The sequence below is a fragment of the Geotrypetes seraphini genome, chromosome 1 (genome assembly GCF_902459505.1).
Source record: "Geotrypetes seraphini chromosome 1, aGeoSer1.1, whole genome shotgun sequence".
Taxonomy (NCBI): Eukaryota; Metazoa; Chordata; class Amphibia; order Gymnophiona; family Dermophiidae; genus Geotrypetes; species Geotrypetes seraphini.
The window spans coordinates 91,897,960-91,914,036 of record NC_047084.1 but is presented as its reverse complement, the minus strand read 5'-3'; the positions used below and the strand labels follow the sequence as shown (position 1 = coordinate 91,914,036).

The 16,077-nt window shown below is 40.9% G+C and overlaps 1 protein-coding gene across 4 annotated transcripts in view; it reads left to right on the top strand.

Annotated features, from left to right (window-relative positions):
* Positions 1 to 4,382, top strand: part of KATNAL2 (katanin catalytic subunit A1 like 2) — a 152,533-nt gene extending 148,151 nt beyond the window's left edge. For all 4 annotated transcript variants that reach the window (XM_033934923.1, XM_033934930.1, XM_033934914.1 and 1 more), the window contains one exon: positions 3,139 to 4,382. In XM_033934923.1, the coding sequence (XP_033790814.1) occupies positions 3,139 to 3,278 (140 nt within the window). In that variant the 3' untranslated portion in view covers positions 3,279 to 4,382. The remainder of the gene's footprint in view (positions 1 to 3,138) is intronic.
* The last annotated feature ends 11,695 nt before the right edge of the window (positions 4,383 to 16,077 follow it).

Below are 16,077 nucleotides of genomic sequence, written 5' to 3'. Positions count from 1 at the left end.
AGTGTGCGTCCTTCAAGAGAGGGGAAACATGGTCAAACTTTTTTGCATTATAAATTAATTTCACAGCTGTATTCTGGATGATTTGTAGTCTCCTTTTCTCCTTATTGGTAATATTTAAAAATAAAGCGTTACAATAGTCGATTTTTGATATTATAAAGGAATGTATTAATATTTTCAAAGATGATGTGGTAAGGAATTTAGAGATTGACCTAATTTGTCGAAGTTTATAGAAACAGTTTTTAACTACAAGGGAAATATGATCATGGTATGATAGATTCGCGTCAATCAGTATACCAAGGATTTTAACAGAGGGGACCAAATTAATTTGAATGCTATTAAGATAAAAAGGTTTAATGAGTGTTATTTCTTTCTTCCAAGTAAACAGAATAGATTTTGTTTTGTTTATATTTAATGCAAGTTTATTTGTATCTAACCAGTTTTGAATTTGTTCTAATTTTTGATTTATTGCTGAAATTTCTGAGTAGTTTTCGGGGTCCAAGGGATGTATAAGTTGTATATCGTCTGCATAGGAAAATGGTATAAAGCCTAAGGCCTGACTAATTTCTAATAACGGAGATAGGAAGATATTGAATAATAAAGGGGACAAGATAGAACCCTGTGGTATACCAAATGATGTAGTAAATGAATTCGAATTTACATTATTAAATCTGACTGTAGAAGTTCGGTTTGTAAGATAAGATTTGAACCATTGTAGTACTTGTTCGTTTATTCCTTTTTCCTCAAGTCTAAATAAAAGTAAATCGTGATCTATGGTGTCAAAGGCAGCCGAAATGTCAAGGGAGAAAAGAATAACCTTCCTCTCTCCCAAGTCCATTTCTTTTGTGTCCAAAAACCCATTCCCTCCCCCACCTCAGCATCTCTTTCCCTCCCTTCCTCTCTCCCAAGTCCATGCCTTCTGTGTCCAAAACCCATTCCCTCCCCCACCTCAGCATCTCTTTCCCTCCCTTCCTCTCTCCCAAGTTCATGCCTTGTGTCCAAAACGCACTCCCTCCCCCCTTTTGTGTTCCGTGTTTGCCTCCCAGCCCATCTTTGCAACTTTCTCAGCAAAACGAAGCTCAAGCCGCGAGGCTTGTCTTCTGCTTCCTGCCTGCCCTGCCACGCACAAATAGCCGAACGGAAGTATTCTCCGACGTCAGCGCTGACGTCTGAGGGCAGGCTTTGCTTAAGCCCTCCCTCCGACGTCAGCGCTGACATCGGGGAAAGCTTGCGATCGGCTATATGTTAGCTGCAGGGCAGGTAGGAACAGAAGACGAGCCTCGCGGCTCCAGATGTATTGAACTCCGCGGGTCCCCCGTCCAGCTCTCTCCTGTCCACGTGGGGCGGATCGCCCCTCTCCCTAGACTGTGGCCTAGGACCCTGGGGGAGCCCGGGGCCCCTGAATGCAGGACTGGTGGTACTGCCCTGATGGCGGCCCTGACCGTACGGCACACCAGGCAACATCTCGCGGCACACTAGTGTGCCGCGGAACAGCGGTTGAAAAACACTGCTAAGAGATCACTTCTTCACTTTTTCATCTCAATCTATGAGCCATTGGGACTCTATTTTGAAAACCACGCTTTCTGAAATAGATTGGGAACTCTTCTGGTCTTCCACAAATCGTCCTCTTTTATCATCCAGAGTTTCGCAATCAATGTACTTTGTTATGTGGAATGCAGTATGGACTCCATATCGTATGTGGAAAGCGAATCTACAACAAGACTCTACCTGTTGGAACTGTCTGAAAGCACCCGGAACTCTCGATCACATGCTTTTCCATTGCAATATGGTTCATTCCTTTTGGCTCCGTATTTGGGATACCATAAAATCTATTACTAAATGTTCAGAAGTGATTTCCATGGACATTATAATTCTTCGTTCTCAACACCCATGTTTTGCACAATCAAACTGCCCGCCTAAACTCATTGACATCATGTTTGTGACAGCTCTAATGCATATCCTGAAAAACTGGAAATCATCCTCATTACTAGATTACACCTTCTGGTGGAACTCTTTAAGTATGTACCACAAATTTGAATCTTATGCATATGAAAAGAAATTGTTTTCTCGATCCTCTACAAACTTGACACGAAACAAATCACCTTGGTCATTCTTAGATTTATATGTTCGTTCTGCTCTATAGACACTTCTGCCTCTCTCTCTCTCTCTATTTCTCTTTCTCTCTCTCTTCCTTTATCTTTCTCTCTCTTTCTCTTATCCCTCCTGTTTCTCTGTCTTTTTCTGTTCCTTTTCTAAGCAGTTCCAGATACTCTGGATCCTTTTCATTAATCTAGTTTTATTCAAACGATTGTAGATACGAATATTTGATACATGATTTTTATTATGATTCTATGTGTTTGAGCTGCTTTCTGTTTATAATTCTTATAATATTCAATAAAATTATTGAACTAAAAAAAAAATAAAAGGACCTCTAAATATCTAAAAAAAAAATTCAGCCTGCGACTTAGCCTTTTTTTCAGCCCCTTATGTGATTCAGTTTGACACCCCTGCTCTAGTGCATAATTGCAAGGAGGTATGGACATGGGAGGGGCATGAGCATATCGTGTTCAGCAATTACATGTTCACTTTTTAGAATACTCTGTTACTTATGTAACTTAAAGCATTTATACCAACCATGAAGATTTTGGAAGTGGACACACCTAAAGTTAATGCTTGTAACTGCAGACTTACACTAGTATTCTCTAACAGCAATTATGCACATAATTGTCATTATTGAATTTTTCACTTTGTACCTGAAGTCTGAACCTCTTCAATGTGGCTATGGTCCACGATAGTCTTGCTACACATATGCTATAAAATGGAAAGTCCATTAGACCTTTAAATCACAGTGAAAGCTCACATCTTTAATGGGAAGGAAAACAAGTTGGTGCTGAAAATGAAGAGCAGATAAGCAGTTAGTACGTTTTTAGAAGAAAGGAAGAAATGCACTGTTCATATTTCATTCCATAATTCTTGAAAGGAAGCTGAGCTGTCTGCTACTTATATTTTGATACTGCTTGTTATGAAGGAAGAACAAGAAAACTGTAATAAACCTGAAATCTTAAAAGTAAATGAACAAATTAATTTTATAATACAGCGATCACTTTAATGAATTAATCTGGCTTGGTTTTCTTTTTAAAGACGGCAACAATCTCCCAGGCATCCAGCTAGAAACTGTCACCACATCTGACTTCTTGGAGGTTATAGCTCACACCAAACCATCTGCAAAGAACTTAACTCACAAATACACAGCCTGGCAAAAGGAATTTGAATCAGTATGAGATTATATTGTTCCTTAAAGGAACTAATCTATGAGTGAAGATACAGCCCCAGACCGTTTCATTGTTAGCTATGAACATTTTGCTCCCTGGCACAGGGCACAGCAGGAATTCAGAACATTACTGCAAAAATTTCTCATATAACTCCAACAGAAAGCTGGTGTGCTGTAAATATTTGTTGAAGATTGTTATGTGCATTCTACCTCTTAAGGTGTAAGATGCTATGAAAACGCATAAGAATAATTATGAACAAACCAGTTTCCCATTGTCTTGTTCTTATGAAGCTGCTTTATATTTTTTGCTAAGAAGGGTTAGTAGAATTATACTTGATTTTTTTTCAGCTGATTACATAGTAAAAGGCTCCATGCTAGGAGGAGTCTTTTCTAGTAGATGAAAACTCAACCCATAACCATATGTTGGTCATGGGAATGGTTTCATGTTGCTAAGTTCAAATTTGTAAAATAATCATAATTCTTCCCTTGGCAAATTTGTTTTATGGAGCTCTTTATTTTCTGTAAAGAACCATCCAAACTGTAATCTGTAATCTGCAGTGAATTATTCTTTTTACCGTATTTTTCGCTCCATAAGACGCACCTGACCTCTAGAGGAGGATAAACCAAGAAAAAAAAAATTCTGAACCAAATGGTGTGCCCTGAACCCTATCCCTCCTCTGGTGGTAGGCCGGGACAGGGTACAGGGCACATCTAGTGATGGGCATGTCTAATGGTAGGCAGCCCCAAGCCAGCCAGCCACAAGCCAGTCAGTCCGCCCCAGGCCAACCAGCCCCAAGCCTGCTCTAGGCCAGCCAGCCAGCTCCAGGCCAGCCCCCCCCTACCTTTTTAAATCCTGCCCACCCATCCCCTGCTCATGGGTCCATCAGCTCCAGCCCACCTCCCTTGCTCGTGGGCCTAGCAGCTCCAGCCAGCATCCCTGCCGCGGCACCTACCTTGAAGACGGTGCTTGCAGCCTTCGCTCTGCCGAGCTCCTCCGTATTTCCCAGCCAGTGGTGCAGACGTCAGCAGCGCAGACATCAGGAGCAAGCTTTATGCTCTCCTGCTCGGCCCCGCGCTGCTTTCCGAATGGCTGCCATAAGTTCTCGCGACTCCCGCGAGAACCTACGGCAGCCTTTCGGAAAGCAGCGCAGGGACAAGCAGGAGAGCGTAAAGCTTGCTCCTGACATCCCCACTGCTGATCTCTGCGCCGCAAGCTGGGAAATAAGACAAAGGATACATGCTGGACCACCAGGTTAAAAAGGGGGGACATTGACGAGGGGGGACAATGACGTGAGGTGGGATGGACGGGTGGGTGGGGGAGGTGTGGGTTTAAAAAAAAAAAAAGGTGGTGCAGTGGCGGCAGCAGCGGACGGGTGGCTTTAAAAAGGTGGTGCAGCGTGGTAACAAAATGCATACCTTCGCTTCATAAGACACACCGAGATTTCCACCAACTTTTGGGTGGAAAAAAGTGTCTTATGGAGCGAAAAATACGGTAATTGATTAGTATTCTGTAATTTATCACTTAACTAAAGCCATAAATCTAGGAGTATATTTCAAACATCATATGTGTACCGTTTTTTTGCATTCTGTAAACTATTAGATTTATAATTTTATATAGGGAATTTGACTGCTATAGCAAACAATATGCACAAATTATTTTACTTTTGTTTCTTTTAAAGATGGACCACCTGTTTTCACCCCTGAGATTGTACTTTCACTAAGCCAACATAAAGCCACTTTTATTCAAGTGATTGTACTTATGCCGTATCAAAAAAATTGCAGAGCTTTTGATTTGCATTTCTTTATTTGCTAAGGTGCTTGAATCTATTTGAATCAGACTGTGATAAGGAATATTTTGAATAATGTAATAGAATTGACTGTGCTACCCAATAAAATCATCCTTTCAAACACATTTCTGCAAAGTAGGGAACTCCTCTTTTATCAGAAATATGAAAGTTGGAGCCTAGGTGCACTTTCATGAGGACAGATTTTTTGAACTATAGATTTTGTTAGTGGGTGTATGATACTTGAAATCAAGTTAGACTCAGGGGCATTTTCAAAATGTCCAAGTGCCAATTTTTGAAACAAACATTTTATACATCATGCGGGATGTTCGGCCTCCTGAATGTCTAGCTCATAAAGGGGTGTGTTAGAGGTATTTTGTGCAGGATTTGGACTGGCTTATTCTTGGACATTTTGATAATTAAACCTTTTGCAAGATGTCCTAGACGGAACTTGAATGTTCTGACCCAGACCTGTTTTAGAAGTGTCTAAGTGCCAAAAAGGTACTCAAACTGACCAGATGATCACTGGATGCATGAAGGTATAACCCCTTACACTCCCCCTGTGGTTACTAACACCCTCCCGCCCCCAAATATCTGAATGAAATGGTACACACCTGTGTCTAGAACAGCAGCATCTGGTATTGGAAAGCTTAGTAGAACTCCACCCAGGTGTCTTAAGTAGCCACATAGTGAACCAAAGAGAAGAGAAGCCAGACCCATAAGTCACTCTAACCACATTTATAGTGGAAAGTATGAGCCCATCAAAATCCACTAAAACCCTGCTATACTGCCATATAGGTGCCACTTGCAGCCATAAGAGCTATTGGGTTGGAAGACAGGTGGGTATAGTAGGTTTGGGGAGAGTTATGGAGGGCTCAGCATAAATTTTAAGTGGTATATAGTGAGATGTATATTTGGCACCCTTTATATGAAATTCACAACAATGCCCTCTAAGGTGCCCCAGTGCCCTGTTGACTTGTTAGCATGGCTGGTCCTTTATAATGGTGGCCCCTCCCACATCTAAATGGTGCTGATTTGGACATTTCTAACTTGGATTTTCTTTGTGGCAAAAATGGTAAATAAAGTTAGATGTCCTGTTGGTCTCTAGACATTCTGGCGGCCAAGACGTCTAAGGCGATTTTTTTTTTTTTTTTTAATTATTTGGATGTCCTTTTTGAAAATGAACATTTTTTCATCTCAGACTGTGGATGTCTTGTGGGAAACGACCAAAGTCAGACTTAGACATCCTATTGAAAATGGCCTTCAGTGTATTCTAAAAAAAAAAAATTTGCAATTATATCACATAGACTTCAAAATGCCCCCTAATGCTGTTAAATAATTGTCTAGGTTGAAAGGAAACCAGAGGTTCTCAAAATTCAGCCTTTTGTGATGAACCCTTCTTAAGAGGGAATTGTTTTAAAAAAAATGTTGAAAGGCAGCTAAAAACACATTTCTGAATTGTTTCTTTCAAAATGTTCATTGGACCCAACTCCATTTAAAAGAAAAAGGAAGATTTCAGGTTTATTAAAGCAAAACAGCCATTTGAAAATTGTTGGTTTTAAGAATGATAGTACATAAGAACATAAGAAGTTGCCTCCGCTGAGGCAGACCAGAGGTCCATCTTGCCCAGCGGTCCGCTCCCGCGGCGGCCCATCAGGCCTATTGCCTGAACAGTGGTCCCAGACTAATTTTGTAACTTACCTCTAATCCTAACCCTAAACCTACCTCCACTCCTATCTGTACCCCTCAATCCCTTTGTCCTCCAGGTACCTATCCAAACCTTCTTTGAAGCCCTGTAGCGTGCTCCTGCTTATCACATCTTCTAGTAGCGCGTTCCATGTATCCACCACATAGAATTAAGTTGATCTGCCCTATGGTGGGCTACCACCAAATCTCTTCTTTCCAATCCAACTGAAATATGAAAGAATGAAAGGAGTTGAGAAATATTAGTCTTTCTGGGAGCAAATTCTTCTAATTGAATGTAATGGGTCCAAATTTGGCATAGTGAAAAGATACATTGAGTTAAAAAAATGAGGCTTATCAGAGAAGGGTTTGTGGAGAAATGAGCTTCTCAAAAATAGCCCAGTATATTTCTGTGGGAAAAGATATCAGCTTCTGCAGCATAAAAACTTTGATACAGTGAAATATAGCCTAAGCTATGCTTTTTTCAAACTGTCTCTTCTTCGCTCTCCCAGTCAAACACAGACATTCCAACATACACGAGTCATAGAAACTGTAAGAAAGTGAGGGGTACCCCCTTACTGATACTATAATTACACCACTGTATAGCAGGGGGTGCTAGTCCACAGAATGGAAGAATAAGCCACCTTAGTGTTTGTGGGACAATTCTGCTGAGTCAAGGGGCAGGACTCAGGCCCAGAGGAGTTCATATGCCCTAGAGTGGAGTAATTTGGAGAGGCCCTGAGGCAAGAGGTCTTCAAAAAGAGAGATTTTCCTTAGCTGTGGGGTGAGGAGAAGCCCGCGGTAAGCAGAGTGGCCCTCAAGTGATTGTGAGAAAGTCTAGCAAGGGGACATGCCTGTTAATTAAAGACTTTTGATAAGTGAAAGCCTGAAGGCAAGCCTGTGTGTGAAGCTGGATAATCCCTGTGTGTTGAAGAGAAGCTATGGGAAGCAATGCAGCCGTGAGAAGGTACACCAGTTTGTTAGGCTGAATATGTATAAACTTGTTCTGGGGTCTGGCTAGAAAAAGGCTGTTACAACCTGTGATTGGGGGTTGACAGCCACTAGCCACGAACAGTATCTTGGACTCTGTAAACCACAGACCCATTTAAAGACTTATGCTCTTTGAACTAAGAGACTATTTTCCTTTCTCTTAGCCTGTGAAGTAACAGGGCTTGAGTTTCTGGACTAATAAAGATATTTTGTCGCACCTTTCATGAGTGTCTGTTTGTGTATGCACAGACTTAACTCCAAAACTCTGCTCAGGCTATTATGGATACATACAACAGAGATATACGAACACACACAAAACACTGATATACACTCAAAACACAAATGCATACACCAGAGATGCACACAAATATGAGTGATCATTAGCAGTAGAATGGAGCGGGATACCAATATTTTGTTCAACAAAGCATCAGCAACTAGAGAGCTTGTTGGTAGAGCCAGAGATTAGTTTGTTTGGTCTCTCCAGCCAAAAAGACATTCCACTGACCTACCAGAGATACATATGCATATTCATAAGCACTGGAAATAATTCCAAGAGGATGTTCTGCATGTATTCCCCACCATACCCCACAGTGCTGCCAGATCTCTATAACTGATGGACTGCCTCTTATTCTAATTAAGTCATGGGCCTGCAAGGTATATGCCTAGAGCCAAAATGTTAGGGATCTTGACAGATCTATTCAGGGCTCAGAAGTTTAGGATTGACAAATGCCTTTTTTTTTTCAGGATTCTACAAATTTTTTGCATTAATGTCTAGACCTTTTTCAGAACCTCTGTCTATTCTTTAGCTCTCTAATCCTCCTCCATGTATAAGTCAGCCTGCTCTGTCTGTTTCCAGTGCAACTAGCAGCAGAAACTGTGGACAGCATTGAATAAATGGGGTAAGGCACAGTGGGAGCTGTCAAAACCAGCTGTAGTCACAGAAATGATGGGGTGTGCTAGCTGGATTTCCATAGCTGCATGAGAAGGGAAGGGGAATGAGTTTTCAAGAGGCATTGGCTGACCTTGGAGAAAGCCAATAAGTGTTCTTGAGAGGGGGGCTGAGAAAGAAGTAGGAATGATGGGAAGAGGGATGAAAAAAAAGCTGCAACTGCAAAAATTGAATATTAGAGCTAATGCCTGCAGGGGCACATGGACAGCAGAAAGCAATACAACACTAGAAACATTTAAGTACATCACGGGCCGTATCGAGTCAGAAGAAGATATCTTCTACCTCAAGGGACCCTCGACCACCAGGGGGCATCCGCTGAAAATCAGGGGAGGGAAGTTCCATAGCGACTACAGAAAATACTTCTTCACTGAAAGAGTAGTGGATCATTGGAACAAACGCCCACTGCAGGTGATTGAGGCCAACAGCATGTCAGATTTTAAGAGAAAATGGGATATTCACATGGGATCCCTAAGGGAGTAAAATCAGGGGGGCGGGTATTTGGAATGGGCAGACTTGGTGGGCTATAGCCCTTTTCTGCCGTCTTTTTCTATGTTTCTATGTTTCTAGAAGATTGTGTGTGCCTATGAAGAGTTAGAGAGAGTATGGGGCTGATATTCAGATCTTTGAAGTTAGCCAGGCTGACTCCTGCGGTTGGTGGCAAACCCCAAAATTTAATGCTGGGCAGTATCCAGTGAACAGCATTGAATTTCCAGTCTATTTTTTAGCCACACTTGACATAAGTGGTCAAGCCAATATTCACCAGCTGACTGGCTAAGTCACAGCTGCCAAAGACAGACCTGCTATTTAGATGGGTTTATCTGGCTGCTAAATTTAGCTGGTCAGCCAATGAATATTGGCAAAAACAGGCTATGTCACACTAGTTGCTGACTGCAAATATTCAATGGCTATCTTCCAGTGAATATTCACAGTTAGCTAGCCAGGAGCTGTTTCTGGCGAGCTATATAGTAGAGAATGAATGTCCCTGTCTCTGCCCCGTTCCCGCAAACCATCTGATCCCATCCACACAAGCCTCAAATAGTTTTATGCTGAACTTATGTTATTAAAGTATAAAAAGAAACAATATTCTGTACAATTGTCATTTTATAAATCAAAGTTCTGGCTGCCGAACTAGAGAAAGAGATCTTCAGCTGGCAGGGCTTTGTTTATAAATGTATATACTACCTTTATCCTAAAAGAAAAAGAAATTTTTTTTTCTACCTTGTCTGGTTTCTGCTTTCCTCATCTGCTCCTCATTCCATTCCTTCCATCCACTGTCTGCCTTCTCTCTGTGTCTGCCATATGGAAACTGCTCTATTTCTTGCTTCTACCAGAAACTGTGCCTCTCCCTCCACCCTACCGGTCTGGCACCCATCTTCTTCCCTCCGCTACCCCCATAGTCTGGCATCTCTGTCTTCTTCCCTTCCATGTTCCCTTCCCTCCCCCACATGGTTTTTAGCATCTCTCTCCTCCTTTCCTCCCCTCAGATCTGATATCTGTCTCCCTAATCGAGCATGTGCCCTTTATTTCTTTATCCTTTACTTCAATGCAGTATGTGCTCCTCTCTCTCTCTCTCCTCCCCACTTCCCTTCAGCGTCTGTTCCACTCTCTCCCCTCCCCACTTTCCTTCAGCATCTTCTCCCCTCTCCTACTCACGAACATGCAGCGTCTGCTCCCCCCTCTTTCCTCCCCATTTCCCTTCAGTGTCTGTTCCTCTGTCCCCTCCCCCTCTCTCTCCACTTCCCTTCAGCGCCCTTTGCGTGGTCCAGCAGCCCCCTCCCTTCTGATTACTGCGGTCTGGGTATCTCCCTCCCTCTCTCCTTTCACCTCACCTTCACTGGCAACTTTCATTTTTCTGTCTCCGAGCAGCCCGAGCCTTTTCTCAAGTCGGGTGTGACTGCACTGAAACTTCTTCAATGACAGAACTTCCTGTTTCCAGTTGCATCATAGAAGTTTTAGGCAGCTGTGCACTACTTGTGTAAAGGCTTGTGCCACTCGGACACAGAAAAATGAAAATTGACAGCAAAGGTGAGGGAAAGGGAGGGAGATACCCGGACCACAGCGAGTGGAAGGAGATAGGGGGCTGCTGGACAACACGATCGCGAGGGGTGATAGATGAGGCAATGTGTGCAAAATACTTAACTGCTGGGACAAGGCCCTTTACAGTGCGGCACTCCAAATCCTAACATAATTCCGATAAAAAGGGAGGTTTTGGTAATAGACCTTAAACATTGTTTTTTCACCATTCCTCTACCTCCAGATGATAAAGCAAATATCTTAATAGCAGCTCCGAACATAAAAACTGAATGGAGTTCTGAATTGACCACACATTTAAAACATTACGGGTTGTGCATTGCACCTGACTGATCTATATAACACCAGACATTCAAAAAGTGATAGCGATTATTAACACAACGTGTTAATAGGATTCAAGATTATATAGCACTTTCTTTATTAATCCTTCCGCAGAAATGCCAACCTATTGTAGTTTTAGGCCAGCTAACCCCTGATAATCGTTTACATATAGTGGAATGGATCTATTTATCACATACGCCCCCTAAGAATATCAGCTCTCCTCAATCCATGTATAGTTCTCTCAAAAGTAAAGCAAGAAATCAAGCCTTAGCCATTCTGGGACTGGATCTGATATCTATCACCTTTCCCATTTTCGCAAGAGCAAAGGGAATTTCTTTTTCACTATAATGAGGAATTGCAAATTGCATTAACAAATTACATCGGTCAGATTTGTCCTCATTATCCTAAAGATAAACGCTTAATTCCAGTGGCAGAAAGCGTTTTGGATTTTCAGTCTGCACTAAACTTAACACCTATAATTGATGCTCTCACTGTCTTTACAGACGGCAGCAAGACACGTGGAGTCGTGCACTGGACCCAAGGAAATGCTTCTCGGGTCTTATTCATTCCCCCGCAACAATCTGCTCAGCGATCAGAAATAGCCGCTGTTATTCTTGCGCTGCAAACCTTTTTCCTCTGTCCATTGAACCTGATTACAGGCAGTCTCCAGGGCTCTAGTCAAGTAATTGGGCGAGTGTAGTTGCCTCAGTATTGATGAATGGTATTTTCCTGGGTCTGGCCCTGCTGTTTCAAAGCTGTGTCTTCTCCTTCACCTCTGATCTTCAAAATCTTCTCCACTGCATCTCTTCTCTCCTGTTCTTCACTGCTGCACAACATCACATGCAGAACAGACTCGCTGTAGCTAAACCAAGCTGACCTCACTGTGGGCATGACCATCTTACCTCTTCACACTGCTCTGTCAACAGTTGCTGCTGAAGAGGAGATGCCTGGGACTTTGTGTCCAATTGCTACCTATTTTTATATTAAACCAGTTTACTATGTAAGCCCCATAACAGAACTTTACAATCATTCTTAAGTATTTCAGATTAAACTTGGAAATCCATATTCTCATGAAGAGAATGGCACGGGGACAAATTTGTTCCTGTAGGAACTCAATTTCCCCATCCCATCCCTGCGAGTTTTGTCCCTGTCCCTTTTCCATTCCTGTAAGCTCTGCCTTAACCGCACAAGTCTTGAACTCTTTATTTTAAAGTGTTTTGAGGTGTGTGCAGTTGAGGAGAAAGCTTGTAGGAATGGGGCAGGGACAGGACGGGAAAATGAGTTCCTGCTGGGACAGGGAAAAATTTGTCCCCATGTCATTCTCTAGTTTAGAGCTATTGTAAACCATCTGATACGTGACACAGATCCTGTTTCCAACAGAGCCAGAGCCTTTGGCAAGATACCTGTTACAATGGTACTTGCAATTCTATAGCCATAAGCTTTGATCTGTGCTGAAGTCTTTGATCACTTCACATCGCTGAGCCAAGGAAGATCAGGCCAACAGAGATCTTAGTAAAATCAAGTTTCAAGTTTAATATTTATTTGATTAATCACCTTGTCAGTATTCAAGGCGATTTACACATGAATAAAAGTTACAGAATAAAAAAAAAATTTAAAACAATTTAAAAACTGACTAGACACAGACGATAACTAGACAAACTGGAAACAAGAGGAAGGTAAGGGAAGAAGTTACAATGTAATTGAGCAGAGTGGGAAGCCAAAAATGGAAAACACAAAAAGATGGGATGAAAATTAGTTGAATGTGTGGAGAAAAAACAGTTAGGTCCAAAATTTTATTGAATATTGATTAAAAGGAACCAATGATATTAGATTACAAAAGCATCGTTAAATAAAGTTTTCAGTTTATTTTTAAAATTTGTCTAGATTGATTTCTTCACGTAAATAGATGGGGAGAGAGTTCCAAGTTTGGGGTGCTGTCACTGAGAAAATATACTGCCGGCGTGTATTTATTATTTTTAATGAGGGAATCATTAGTAAATGCTGCTGGTCTGATCTTAGGGTTCTATTGGAGGAATAAGGGATTAATAATTTATGAATAAAGGCCGGAGGTTTAAACAGAAGAGATTTAAATGTGAGCAAACAAAGTTTGTACGTTATTCTGTGGGCTACTGGAAGCCAGTGAGCTTCCTTAAGAAGAGGAGTTATATGGTCGAATTTTTTAGCTTTTGTAATAAGTCTGATGGCTGTATTCTGAATAATCTGAAGGCGTTTGATTTCTTTTTGTGCTATACCATTAAACAAAGCATTGCAATAATCTAATTTTGAAATAACAAGAGAATGGATGAGAATTTTCAATGAGTCATTACTAAATAGCTGAGAAATAGAGCGTATCTGTCTCAGTCTAAAAAAAGAAGACTTAATAACACTGCTGATATGATCATGAAAGGTAAGTTTATGGTCCAAGATTACACCGAGTATTTTGGTTTTTTGTACAACTTGCAAAGGGAGTCCATTAATAGAGATTGGCGAGATAAGTTTAGGGTTATCCTTCCAAGGAAAGAGCAGTACATTGGATTTATTGATATTTAAAGCTAAACGATTATTGATTAACCAGTAGTGAATTTTTTCAAGTTTTGTGTTAATTAGGGTGATATCAGAGGGGTTATTAGGATCGATAGGATGCAGAAGCTGTATATCATCTGCATAAGCGAATGTACTGAAACCAATTGATTGACATAAAGTCAACAGAGGAGCAAGAAATATATTAAATAAGAGAGGAGATAGTATAGAACCTTGAGGAACACCATGCGTTGTAGGAAAAGTATCAGAGATTGTATTGTTAAAAGAGACAGTTGAAGAACGATTAGAGAAATAAGATTGGAACCAGGATAGAACTTGGCCCGTAATGCCTATTGTTTGGAGTCTGTGTATTAATAATTCATGATCAATTGTGTCGAAAACCGACGAAAGATCTAGAGAGACTAGAAGAACTGACTGATGATGGTCCAAAAAGTAATGAATAGAGGTGGTCATACCTATTAAAGAATGTTCAGTGGAATGGTATTGCCTGAAACCAGTCTGATTAGGGTGGAGAATGTTAGTTTTTTCGATAAAGTCAGAGATTTGGTTATAGACCACTTTCTCCGTTAACTTGGATAAGAAGGGGATGTTGGCTATGGGTCTATAGTTTGCACAATCCTCAGCACTAATTTTATGATTTTTTGAAATGGGATAAATAATTGAATGTTTCCAGTCATTTGGCATAATGCCTTGTTTTAAACTTTCAATAACTAAAGTATGAATTATTGGACCAAAAATGCAAAAATATCGTTTCAGAAGAAAAGGAGGAATAGAATCGGTTTGTGAACCTTTTATGTTGATGGTTTTGATGATAGATTCAATTTCCGTAAGACTTGGGATATTAAAGGAAGAGCATTTAGAAGAGAGTGAAATGAGATCGGGTGATGAATGAGCTGATTTAGAGAAAGAGTTTATTGTGAAAGAGGTTCTAATCTCTTCAATTTTTTTTTGAAAGTATGAGGCAAGTTCGTGGGCTGTGAGGTTAGTCTTAGTGGAGGAGTGTGTGGCGCAGTGGTTGGATCTACAGCTTCAGCACCCTGGGGTTGTGGGTTCAAACCCCGCGCTGCTCCTTGTGACCCTGGGCAAGTCACTTAATCCTCCATAGCCCCAGGTACTTTAGATAGATTGTGAGCCCACCGGGACAGAGAGGGAAAATACTTGAGTACCTGATTGTAAAAACCGCTTAGATAACCTTGATAGGCGGTATATAAAATCCTAATAAACTTAAACTTAAACTTAGTAGCTGGTGTTTTCCGTTTGGCAGAATTAAAAATTTAATTTAATATTCGATATAACGTAGCAGAATTTGGAGCTTTTTGAATTAAGCCTGAATAGAATTTTGTTTTGGCTAGATTTATTTGTATTTTGTAAAAATTAGAATGTTTTTTAAATAACTCGTAATTAGATTTTGATTTGTCTTTTCTCCATTTGCGTTCAAGAGATCTTAATCAGGATTTATTTCCAGTTCAGTAACAGAATCTAGCAAGTTTCCTTTGGGACCTGCCCGGTTGTTGTTGCTTATTGTCTTGCCATCTAAAGCAGGGGTAGGGAACTCTGGTCCTCGAGAGCAGTATTCAGTCGGGTTTTCAGGATTTCCCCAATGAATATGTATGAGATCTATTTGCAGGCACTGCTTTCAATGCATATTCATTGGGGAAATCCTGAAAACCCAACTGGACTACAGCTCTCGAGGACAGGAGTTCCCTACCCCTGATCTAAAGCAAAGTTTGAGAGGAATGATAGCCATTTTCTATACTTGTGTCATAGGCAATTAAGAAAGAACTACATAAAATTTTGTTAGACAGTCAAAGGGTAAAGGAGTCTTATCACAAAAGATAAAAAACATAATGTATATATGAAGTCATTAGTAAACTAACCCATGCACTTATAGTAATGTGTTTAAGATACTAAATTTCTTATATAAGGAACTAGTAAATGCCAGCAGATAAACATACCCTAGCCTGTGCTCAGTTTATTTCCACATGTTCCCATACCATACAAGTCCATGCATGGATGTAAAAACCCTATACAACCACAAGACTCTAGGAAAAGGATCTTGATGCCCTTTTACTGTAACCAAACACAAGGTCTGTAGCAAAATTGCAGCTCTGGGCCAGAACTCTTTTAGGGCTTTCCAAAGTTGGATCCCGCATACTTGCTCCAGTCAGTTCCCCAATAACCCCAACAGGGGGATGTCCAAGAAATGGGAGGAGTAGGTAAGACCGATCATCACAGCAGCAGAGGATTGCTGCCATCTTGGCCACTCCGTTCTGTAGCCTTTACATTGCTGTTTACGTTGATATGAAAACATCATCTGCAAAGTGATAGAACTCCCTAAAAATCAACCCCGTACAAGGTATTAAAAAAAAAAAAATTAATTTACTCTTAAGTTAGTTTTTGTCGATTTTGTTATAATTCTGGCTTTTCCTGGGTTATCTTTTTGTTAGCTGCAATGAATCTGAACGAGGTGGGGTGGGATAAAAGTGTCAGATGTAATGCAACTACCTACG